Here is a 12,436-nt window from a genome sequence, read left to right on the forward strand (position 1 = left end):
AGGAAGAGGGGATTTCCACCAGTCTAAATGCTGTCCAAAAGTCAAAACTACAGGTTTGTTACAGCCTCCTCCAACACCTGTATGGAATCTGACATTTTCCCCTGAGGCGGAGCCCACTGAAACTTCAGTTCCCAGTGCAGAGCCCGCATATGCTATCTGGTGTGGTACACTAGCAGTATGTATGGGCCTAAGAAACCCGAGAGCCAGTCTCACTGAGACCAAGGTCAAAGGCTGAAACATTCTCCAGGACTCCTTGAGGCAGAGGGGAGGCTCACAATACAGCCGTATCCAGGATGGCTCTGATGAAAGGGACCTTTTGTGAAAGAGTTAGGTGTGACTTCAATAGATTGTTGGAGAATGCCAGGGATGTTAACAGATTTGCCGCCGTCTGGAGATGTTCCACAACTGACTGAGGTGAGCCAACCTTCAGCAACCAGTCATCAAGGTATTGGAAGACTTGTATTCCTAACCTTCCAAGATGGGCAGCGACCACCACCATGAGTTTTGTGAACACCCGAGGGGCACAAGTGCGGCCAAAGGGGAGCATAAAGAACTTGAAGTGCGCTGGCCGACCTGAAACCACAAGTAATGCCTGTGGAACTGCGAGACGGGGACTTGAAAATATGCATTCTGTAAGCACAAGGCAACCATCTAGTTGTTTGGATCTAGGGCAGATAGAACTTATGCTAGGATGACCAACATGAACATGTAATTTTTGGGGGAAGATGTTCAGAGGGTGACAATCTAAAACAGGACCAAGACCTTTGTCGTTTTTCAGCGACAGAAAGTAACAGGAGTAGCAACCAGTTCATATTTCTGATGGTAGTACCTCTCTATGGGTCTTTTGTCCAAGAGACCGTGAATTTCCTTCCATAAGATGGAAAGTGGAACTCTATAATGAACCATTTTGGAGCAGTGGGGTGGGAGACTGCAGAGTGTGCTGCTCCTGAAGGCCTGGACCCTACCTGGGAGCCCTGTGATTGTGGAGGAAGGTTTTGTGTTCGCCTCTAGTGGATGCCCCATTGAAGCCGTGAAAAAGGCAATACTGTTGAGGAAACTGCTACACAGGTGCTGCAAGGTCAAGGGAGTGTGCTATAGCTTTGCGTTCTTTATTGAGCTCCAGGTCAGAGTCTGCTTTGACTCGCAAGAGACAGATGCCATACAATTTCCTAACTGGTTTATCAAACAGTCTTATTTGCCTCTCAAGGTGCACACTGGCTGATGACATGATTGCCCACCCTCTCTGGCTAAAGATCGAACAATCACTAGGTGCTCCCTTTCAAACTGTTTCCATCCTTACCATGTATCAATTCTCAGTTACTCACTCAAGAAAAGGTTTGTAGATACCATTAAAGTGGTGATAACACTCAACAAAACCAAGTCAACCTGCATTTCTCAATCAAAACATCTCCCTTTAGAAGCGTATAATCAAAAAACGTTCTCAAAACAAGACACAAATGGTTCACTAAAGGGATATGCCTATTTAAATACCTAAAAAATGAGTCCATCTCCTTTTCATTTGCTGAATTCCAGGCTAGATTTACTTTGGACAATTTAGACTTTTGTGACTTCTTAGTATACTACTTAAATTAGGCTCTCTAGAATTCCTAGACATGATTTCTTGCTTTAAAATCTGGTTCTCAACAGGCCATGTGGCCTCTAAAATATATAAAGCTAGTGTAGGAAGTTGGCTCTGTATGTGCTATTTCAAAGTAAGGAATAGCATGCACAGAGTCCAAGGGTTCCCCTTAGAGGTAAAATAGTGGTAAAAAGAGATAATACTAATGCTCTATTTTGTGGTAGTGTGGTCGAGCAGTAGGCTTATCCAAGGAGTAGTGTTAAGCATTTGTTGTACATACACACAGACAATAAATGAGGTACACACACTCAGAGACAAATCCAGCCAATAGGTTTTGTTATAGAAAAATATCTTTTCTTAGTTTATTTTAAGAACCACAGGTTCAAATTTTACATGTAATATCTTGTTTGAAAGGTATTGCAGGTAAGTACTCTAGGAACTTTGAATCATTACTTTAGCATGTATACTTTTCACATAAAACACAATAAGCGGTTTTAAAAGTGGACACTTAGTGCAATTTTCACAGTTCCTGGGGGAGGTAAGTTATTGTTAGTTTTCACAGGTAAGTAAGTCACTTCCAGTTCTCAGTTTTTGGTCCAAGGTAGCCCACCGTTGGGGGTTCAGAGCAACCCCAAAGTTATCACACCAGCAGCTCAGGGCCGGTCAGGTGCAAAGGTCAAAGAGGTGCCCAAAACACATAGGCTATAATGGAGAGAAGGGGGTGCCCCGGTTCCAGTCTGCCTGCAGGTAAGTACCCGCGTCTTCGGAGGGCAGCCCAGGGGGGTTTTGTAGGGCACCGGGGGGGACACAAAGTAGCACAGAAAGTACACCCTCAGCAGCGCGGGGGCGGCCGGGTGCAGTGTGCAAACACGCGTCGGGTTTCCTTCAGGTTTCAATGGGAGACCAAGGGGTCTCTTCAGCGATGCAGGCAGGCAAGGGGGGGGCTCCTCGGGGTAGCCACCACCTGGGCAAGGGAGAGGGCCTCCTGGGGGTCACTCCTGCACAGAAGTTCCGTTTCTTTAGGGGCTGGGGGCTGCGGGTGCAGGGTCTTTTCCAGCCGTCGGGAAATGGAGTTCAGACAGTCGCGGTCAGGGGGAGCCTGGGGATTCCCTCTGCAGGCGTCGCTGTGGGGGCTCAGGGGGGACAACTTTGGTTACTCACAGTCGTAGAGTCGCCGGAGGGTCCTCCCTGAGTTGGTTGTTCTCCACCAGTCGAGTCGGGGTCGCCGGGTGCAGGGTTGCAAGTCTCACGCTTCTTGCGGGGAATTGCAGGGGTCTTTAAATCTGCTCCTTGTAACAAAGTTGCAGTTCTTTTGGAGCAGTGCCGCTGTCCTCGGGAGTTTCTTGTCTTTTTCGAAGCAGGGCAGTCCTCAGAGGATTCAGAGGTCGCTGGTCCCTTGGAAAGCGTCGCTGGAGCAGGTTCTTTGGAAGGCAGGAGACAGGCCGGTAAGTCTGGGGCCAAGGCAGTTGGTTTCTTCTGGTCTTCCTCTGCAGGGGTTTGTCAGCTCGGCAGTCCTTCTTCTTGTAGTTGCAGGAATCTACTTTCTAGGTTCAGGGAGAGCCCTTAAATACTAAATTTAAGGGCGTGTTTAGGTCTGGGGGGTTAGTAGCCAATGGCTACTAGCCCTGAGGGTGGGTACACCCTCTTTGTGCCTCCTCCCAAGGGGAGGGGGTCACATCCCTAATCCTATAGGGGGAATCCTACATCTGCAAGATGGAGGATTTCTAAAAGTTAGAGTCACCTCAGCTCAGGACACCTTAGGGGCTGTCCTGACTGGTCAGTGACTCCTCCTTGTTATTCTCATTATTTTCTCCGGCCTTGCCGCCAAAAGTGGGGGCCGGGGCCGGAGGGGGCGGGCAACTCCACTAGCTGGAGTGTCCTGCGGTGCTGTGACAAAGGGGTGAGCCTTTGAGGCTCACCGCCAGGTGTTACAGCTCCTGCCTGGGGGAAGTGTTAGCATCTCCACCCAGTGCAGGCTTTGTTACTGGCCTCAGAGTGACAAAGGCACTCTCCCCATGGGGCCAGCAACATGTCTCTAGTGTGGCAGGCTGCTGGAGCCAGTCAGCCTACACAGATAGTCGGTTAAGTTTCAGGGGGCACCTCTAAGGTGCCCTCTGTGGTGTATTTTACAATAAAATGTACACTGGCATCAGTGTGCATTTATTGTGCTGAGAAGTTTGATACCAAACTTCCCAGTTTTCAGTGTAGCCATTATGGTGCTGTGGAGTTCGTGTTTGACAGACTCCCAGACCATATACTCTTATGGCTACCCTGCACTTACAATGTCTAAGGTTTTGCTTAGACACTGTAGGGGCACAGTGCTCATGCACTGGTACCCTCACCTATGGTATAGTGCACCCTGCCTTAGGGCTGTAAGGCCTGCTAGAGGGGTGTCTTACCTATACTGCATAGGCAGTGAGAGGCTGGCATGGCACCCAGAGGGGAGTGCCATGTCGACTTACTCATTTTGTTCTCACTAGCACACACAAGCTGGTAAGCAGTGTGTCTGTGCTGAGTGAGGGGTCTCTTAGGGTGGCATAATACATGCTGCAGCCCTTAGAGGCCTTCCCTGGCATCAGGGCCCTTGGTACCAGAGGTACCAGTTACAAGGGACTTAACTGGATGCCAGGGTGTGCCAATTGTGGAATCAAAAGTACAGGTTAGGGAAAGAACACTGGTGCTGGGGCCTGGTTAGCAGGCCTCAGCACACTTTCAATTCAAAACATAGCATCAGCAAAGGCAAAAAGTCAGGGGGTAACCATGCCAAGGAGGCATTTCCTTACAGCTAGCAACACTCAAAAGTCCCAAAATCTATCTGCTTTACAACTGAAGGGGGCTAAATACTTTGATCATTTAAACTTAGACTCCCCGTCTCAAAACAAATGTACTACTTTCTCCAACAAAGCCCTTAGTAAGAAAATTTGATGCATTTGTCCTCTTGAATAGTTTAGAGAGTTGGACTACATTTTTTTCCAGGATAATTTAAGTATGCAGCTGAAAAACATGTGTTACAGTGATTGGGGGCAGCTAAAGTTCCAGCATGGATTGTTATCGACCAAGTGCAGTTTATGCACGTTGTCCGAAGTCCAGTGCAATAGGTGTACAGCAACAATTCAGGACTGATTTTGGGTGCATGATGGTCCACAATCACACTGATTATGAATTACAATGACTCCTTAATACGTGATCTTCTTCTAACTATAGGTGTTAAATTCATACCCACAAAATGGAAATCAGCTATTCACATCTCCTATCACACCTGGTGGGCATGAGTAACATATACATATAAAAAGCTCACACAGCTCTCAAAATGCTTTCCAGAGTCTCCCCAAAAGCTCCTAAACTATATGGCGTACTCAAGGTGAGTAAATCACCCCTCTGGAATAAAGAACTCAATAGTAATTTTTCTAACACACATTTTGCAATGGACGGTAAATAACTTACTTACCTGTCATTTTTTTCTTGGATCTTCCTACTCACCCGTAGCTATATATTTTGTAAGGCTGTCCACTTTTTTTGATTACCCAATAAGATCGTGGAGGACCCTTAATTCTCACCTGTTATATGACTTTTTCAAGTTTGATCAGAATATCATGATGGATATCGCTTTAATACAGTAGGACAATGAATATCGGACATTTTCTTCTGCCATTTACTAGTGACATTAGTGTTATTTGATCACATTTTACCAATGTGAATTTAGTGTCAGAAAAAGAACATAAGTAAAATTTATGGTCTATTTACCCCAATCCTTTTTTTATTTCCTTTTAACTTTGTATTTTTGATTTCATTTATCACTTAATTTTCAATAACCATTTACAGAAATAAAGTACTGATTAGAACAAGGTTTCCCAAAGAGCACATTAACTGCAACATGCTTTGGCCTTCATTACATAAATATATCATCAAGTGGCAATCACCCACGCAAATCATAGGCAAGGCTACAGGGCTCCATAACCTTACCCATAGCAAAGGAGGTTGCTTTTTCTCTGAAAAGCTTTGACAATGACCTATAGATACTAATGGCTATACATAAAAAACTGACCCTTTTTCACCAATTTCATTAGTAGCAAGATTTCTATACATTATCCCTCCTCTGCAAGAACTAGGCCCCAGCAGGAAATTAGCGCCAAAAGACGGGGTAAATATTACACAATAAAAACTGTGGCTTGTTAATGCATAGAAGACCAGTGTGTGGTTATGTTTGTAATCCAAAGTTTTTAAACTCTTGTCGATAGTGCCCTTTTATTGCAAAATGGCAGGGAGCTTTTTCAATAATGGCTTCTTCACTCTAGAACTTATTCCTACGTTGTGCACAAAATTAGTAAGAGCCCATCCAAAACCGCAATCTCCAGCCATCATGTCATACAACTTATGGAACTCAAACAACTGGACTGGTCGTAGCAACTGGGCCTACAAAATACCACTAAGAAAATACATAACTTTAACATTTAAACATTATTCCTACCTGTGTTCCTTGTGCTCTTGTAACTGACAGTCTCTGCATGTGAGTCGATCACATGTTTCACAGAAAAGCTTTAACTGTTCTTGTTTGTGTACTGGACAAAACACTGGACGGGCACCTGAAGCACCCACAGACTCTGTTAAAAGTAATTACATTTTTAAGGTTCTTTATACATTACAAACACTACATTTACAAACTATCTATGATGTACTGCTCTGCATAAAGCAAAAGAAACAATGCTGAAATTCGTTCTAGTTCAACAACAGTGTTTTTAGAGAGAATGTTACTCATCTACAAATCTCTATATTAGTGCTAAAAATTTGTTTTCTCCCAGTGTAAACAGTGCAATGTTTTCAGCAGTTTAAGAACCCCTTACCTAATCTTCACATAGAGCTGTTCAAGACCTATTGGTGCCCCTTCCATGCTCCCTATGAACACACTTTTAATCATAACATTCTTCCATTTGCCTACCCACCAATAAGCAGTAGCATGGTGCACAAAAGAGATAAAGGATAAACTGAGAATGCACCAGGACTCATATAGCGGATTCACATGCTATGTAAACGTGTTTCATCCAGTGTTAGAACTGGACTTTACAACTTGATTATCTCAAAGATATATTTGTTGCTGACATGACATCTAGAGTACTCATCAAGTGAATGCACATGCTGAACAATAAGGTGGAGAGTCATTGTTTACAGGTAGAGGTTCCCTTCCTGGGAGTACTTTTACCCCTTTCTTCTTTGGCTACCCCCTTGTATCCTCCTCTGTAGCAGCCCCTAGCACCTTGCTGGTAGTATGCATGTTGAGGTTGGTAAGAATGAGTCAGCAGTTGTAGTTCTGGCTGTACCCCTGCCTTGAACCCTCCAAAAAGACTGCTGCCTAATTGCTGCTGACTACAACACCACAACGGTTTTCCGAGTGAATTATTTTTCTTCTACTTCAGAGGTCTTCAAACTGGGGGACGGGCCCCAATAGGAGAGCCTCAAGTAATCCCAGGGTGGGCGCCACACTCTGGCCAAAACAAGCATTATACAGATAACAGGCCTTTGTTTTAAGCAGAAGCAGGCTATTGCATTTTTAAAAAGCTAACAGTACTTAACTGCACTGTTTAAATAGGTCTAGACATAGTTAAACATTGCTATCTTTATCAAATAATTGTAAAAAAGTCTGGAGGGGGGGGGAGAAGCAATGATTTTTATTTTTCAACTAGGGGGGCACGGCATTAAAAAGTTTGGAGACCACTGTTCTAATTGGATATTCATCTCTGGGCCAAAATGGTGTTCCCCCATCAAAAGTGACATTTAAGAGGTGTTGCTGAACCTCCGGTTTCAATCCCAGTAGGAGTAGCCAAGCATCTATGATTGAGGGATTAATTCCTTGTGCAGCAGTATCCGCACTGTCAAGGGCACATAAAATAGTTGCACTGGATATCCGTTTTTGCTCTGTTTATATTGAGCCGGACGATGTTTTAACAGCTCCTACATGTCACTGTAGGGAGCCGTGGTATAATTTGAATAGGCTTAATGAACTGGCTATGTGCCAATAATTGGCATGTCCTACTGATACACCTTTACCTGCTGCATATATACGTTTACTCTCCTAGTCTGGAGAAGGAGCGGGCATGTCAGTGGCTTCGGTGTTGATAGCTTTTAGGGCTTCAATGCCGATGATGTATGGAGTCGACGTCATATAGCTACTCAAATGCAATAACTTTGCCGGCACAGAAGAGGTTTGGGGTGTCGATATCTCACCCAGCTTCAAAGGCTTTGCAGGCGTGGATGGCTTTGGCACCACCGAATGCCACTTTGGATTCAAAGGATGTGTGTTCACTCCAGTTTTTCCCTGTAGGCTTTGAGGTAGAATAGGGTAGACGCTCTCATTCTGTTTCGGCTCCAATGGCCACTCCTGGTGTTGACTAAAACCCAAAGGCTGTGGCGCACCAAAGCAGTGGGTGGTGGGCATTGAGGGTAATTGCATGTGTATGCGTGTGTCTGGTGTAATTGGGTACTCATGGTTCTTGGAGTAGTCTTCACCCTGGACCCGGTTCCCGTAGTCATGGGACTGTCTTGAAATTCCAAAGGTGGTGGTGATGGTTCATCCTGACTTTCCTCCTCGTGTTGTTTGGTGTCACCAGACAACATGTGTCCTCGCTGCTTGTGCTGAAGTTTTCTTATTCAGTGGAGAATTTTGCCTCAGCCGCAATCTGTCTGGTATGAACTAGACATTGGTCACGTCAAGAGCAAATAGTTTTTGTGTTCTTGAACAGGTTGATGGCTCAGTAATCCTGTTTGTTATGTTCTGGCAGCAGGCAAAAGTTGCAGACATCATGCTTATCAGAGTATGCGTACCCCACCCCACACTGTAGGCACGTTCGACAGTGTCATTCTTACCTTTGATTACCTGGAGTCTAGCATTCCCAGCAACATGGATGGAAGAAAACACTCAAGGCAGTCGCCTTGGTGAATGTTCCAAAGAAGGTCACTAGATACGATCGCTGTGAGGTTTCATCGTCCCAGAGTGGGAAGTCGTAAGGATGATGAAGTTGCACGGAGCTACTTCCGTCTATATATAGATGTGCTTTATTCTGACGAGAATGTGTTTGATCATTATCGAGGACGTGGTAGCTTGGAAGAGATGTTCTGATGTACACTTATTAAAAACACATACTAAGTAATTGCTGAAATGTATAACGTGGACAACAAACACATCAATACATTTATTTCTTTGACAAGCACTCACCAGTAGAGAAATCCTCTTTTTTCCTGATCATGTGATCCTTGGTAAATTTTACTCTCTGGTGAGCTTCTATGCATGTTTTACAGAGCCACTCTCCACATTCCACACAGAAGCCAATTGCACTGGCATTATCTTCACAACTGGTACACACCTAAAATGAAAAACACTATTTAACTCACCATATATTTACAACTTGATACAAAGTAGTAAATGTGCAGTGTGAAATGTTGATCATTGATAATGAGTATTGGGGAGAGCCATTATTTACTAGAGGAAAAGACTCAAGCAGGTCATGATGTTCTTCCACTTGATCAACAATAATTAGTTAATATCTTGTTTTAATATATGAACCCCCATCCTAATCTGAGAAAACATAACTTGATCAATGCAATGAACAGCAGCGGGAATAACAACCATGCCTTCTCTAGCACAAGCACCCTTTTGATTGCCCTCGCAGTTAAGAGGGCCTGCACTTGGAGACAGAGTGATGCAAAATAGTCCTCCACCAGACATTCTTGGGATGGTGGGAAAGGTAGAGGGGTGTCCACGAATGGTAGGGAGTACTCCTTCCGCACTACCTGGAGCATCCATCAGTTCAATTTAATGCTGGACCATTGGGACAGGTGATGTCTGATCCGGCATCCCATAGGATACGTGTACCAGTTGGAAGACAGGGTGGTGGGGCCAGGGGAGTGTGTTCGATAGACTGAGCAGCTCCCTGACCATGGTTCCTGGGTACTCTTTGAGCTCTGCGGCCCTTTCTCAAAAAGAATGGCCAGCCATTTTACCGGGTACGGCAGTGAGTAAAGGACCAGGTGGTGACCCTGCTCTCGCAAAAGTGCTCGAGTGCTGCATCACCCTTCTCGCCGAACGAGCGGGACCTATCGCAGGGCAAGACAATTAGGGGAGTCCGTGGTGTCCAGTCCAAACAATATGGCAAACTTAGCTGCATCCCTTCCGCCCAGTAAAGCCTAACTGAGGATGGCACAGATCTCCAACTGAATCCCACAATCTATGCAAACAGTGGCCTAAGAGACATGTGGTCAATAGGGCCACTATAGGCTGGTGGAAGAAAAGATGCACTTCCTGAAAGTACCCAGTTTCTTAGAATGCCTGTCTCTTTGAAGTTTATGTTGGGGAGTATGCTTCATTTTGAAGTGCCCGCTCCTCTGCAATCTTCCTCTTAAAAGCACTCTGTCAGAGCAGGAATATCTCCAGAGCTGAAAGCCCCAAAACACAGGCCATGGGAGTGACTAGCGTTCACAACTGGATATCAGCCACAGTGATGTGTATCAAAAGATTAGACCAGGGCCTCAGCCCTAGTCTTTATGATTCTCCTATCAGTCCCATCTCTAGCTTTCAAATATTGTAAACCTTAGTGATATTCTCATATTCTCCCCTGAACATCTGGAACTTATAACTCATTACTTAGTTCTGAAGCCTTACTTGCAATTGGTGATTCCTGACACGTAGGGGAGGGCTTTGATCTGTCCCAGGATTCTGTAGCAGGCTACCTCGCTCATATGCCGAGACTCAGCACTATGTACATTTAAGAGGCATGGATGACAACTGAAGATGTGGTAATGCTGGCGCCTGGAAAGTAGCATTGCTTGCTTGGGTGTCAATGTTGTCCACGCGCTGAATTTTAAGTCAGAAAAGACACATTGTGGTTTGGGTTAAGAAACACATCAATGCTTCAGGACAAATATTTCAGTGGCACATAAACCAATATGTAATTTCCAAGTTGGAGAACACCCTCTTGTTCACAGGCTACTGACGGAAGTCACACCTCAATTCCCCTCCATGTCACATATTCAAAGACATGGGACATAAATGAAGTCCTACAGTGGTTTCAGTCATGACCTAAAAGAGAGTACTGCTCGCACAACAGCTTTTAGAGAAACTGGCAATGCTGTCATGTCTAATATACTATAGCCAGGCAAAGGGATATCTGGGATAAGCACCCTACCTTCCACATCGAGAACCTGAAGGGTTTACCTACACTGTTGCTAGGAGTATAAAAATTCAACACAGTTCCTACCAAGCGTTTTTGGAACATCCCAGGTTGTGTGCAATAGAAGCTAAAAGCCTATAAAGTTATGACTGAGGATATCCAGCTTGGGGGACCACAAAAACTTTCGATTTCACTAAAAAAATAAAAAACTCGTTAAAGGGCAATGTCATCCCCATTTAATGCTTTGTTGATTAGACAGGGATATATGATACTTCAATCTGATGTAGGATGTAAAATGTCCTATCTAATGTGAAGTAAAGGGTCAATTCTATTAAAGACACAGAGACCAGGATTATCACACCCAGCTGAGGCTGCTGCCGGTTTACCTCCTTGCCCCTGAAAGATGAAGCTTGAGAGTAAGAAAAACTATGCTTTGAAGTTTCAAATGTGTTGGCTTGTACAATGATAATAGTGACTTTAACTACACAGATTAACTAGAATGAGATACTGCTATAGCATTCTTTCTCATCCTGCACTAGTATCGGACCAGAAACAGAGCGAGACCTGGAATATGTCTTCTGCTGTTTTCATGCTGAAACAGAAGATGTGGGAGTGCTCTAGGCTTTTAGATATGGGCCTGTTATGGACTGACTGGTTACTGTTTAGGAACTACATACCTGTATTTCTGGGAAAGTGTCCTTTCTGGCTTGTTAGTTTTTTACCTTAGCTTGTTTATGGTTGTTGAGCAGAATAAAAGAGGATAAATAAGTATAATTATCACCTCAATTTAAACTTTTCTTCACTATAGCTAAGACATTGCCAATTCTATATTTCCATCTATTTTACATAAAAATGCACAGAACCAGCTGTCTGATGCGCATAGTTTTCACAGACGTTGAAAATCACATTGAAGGATATTCAACTTGAGTGAATTGGAATGTTAAAACCCAAGAAGTAGCCCAGGAAAAACTGTACATGAGGAGTAATTTGACAATGTTGAATGTCTATGCATTATTTTATAACCAAAGTAAACACCAAACAAAGAAGGTGTCCTTGTACCTGTTCGGATTTCTCATCGGAGCTGCTTGGCGATTCAGATGTATCTTTCACAAAGTAGTTATCCACCAGGTCTATTTGTCGGCATTCTTGACGGCATATTGGACACCTGATTACACCAACTATGAAAATACAAGAAAAGGGAGCAGAAAAAGGGTATTGTAGTTTCCTTAAATGAGGACAAACAGAAAGATGTGCAATACACTGCTAATTCCCAATAAATGTCAGGTTTTATTAAATTGGTGCGCTATCTTTTCTTTGCAGGCTTTAGATCAAAATCCATTAAACAGGTCTGTGGGTTTCACATATAACCCTTAGGGTAAACCTGAAAGGGGCCAGAACAGGATGCTAAGACAATTGTTGTGGATTTACTGCTGTCTAATTGCTGGAGTACTCTACCTTAGTGCGATCATACTTCTGTCTCTGGGTTTATTGCGAGTGTGTAGGAAAGTACCCTGTTTCTTTGCATGGTTACCCCCATTTTCTGCCTGTTGTCAGTGTGATTGACTGTTCACTGGGATCCTGCTAACGCGAACCTTATGCTCTCCCCTTTTTAACTTGGTAACTTGTACCATTTTCACACCACATTTGGCATACTGGTTCCCCCATGTAAGTCTCTAGTATATGGTACCCAGGGCACTGG

General features: G+C 44.1%; 1 protein-coding gene across 3 annotated transcripts in view; it reads right to left on the reverse strand.

The window, feature by feature from the left end:
• TRIM33 (tripartite motif containing 33) overlaps positions 1-12,436 on the reverse strand; it is a 502,696-nt gene that overhangs the window by 406,138 nt on the left and 84,122 nt on the right. For all 3 annotated transcript variants that reach the window (XM_069218910.1, XM_069218908.1, XM_069218909.1), the window contains exons 2-4: positions 11,797-11,915; positions 8,787-8,934; positions 6,048-6,180 (exon numbers count right to left, since the gene is read on the reverse strand). In XM_069218910.1, the coding sequence (XP_069075011.1) occupies positions 6,048-6,180; positions 8,787-8,934; positions 11,797-11,915 (400 nt within the window). The remainder of the gene's footprint in view (positions 1-6,047; positions 6,181-8,786; positions 8,935-11,796; positions 11,916-12,436) is intronic.

The sequence above is a fragment of the Pleurodeles waltl genome, unplaced genomic scaffold (genome assembly GCF_031143425.1).
Source record: "Pleurodeles waltl isolate 20211129_DDA unplaced genomic scaffold, aPleWal1.hap1.20221129 scaffold_119, whole genome shotgun sequence".
Classification (NCBI taxonomy): domain Eukaryota; kingdom Metazoa; phylum Chordata; class Amphibia; order Caudata; family Salamandridae; genus Pleurodeles; species Pleurodeles waltl.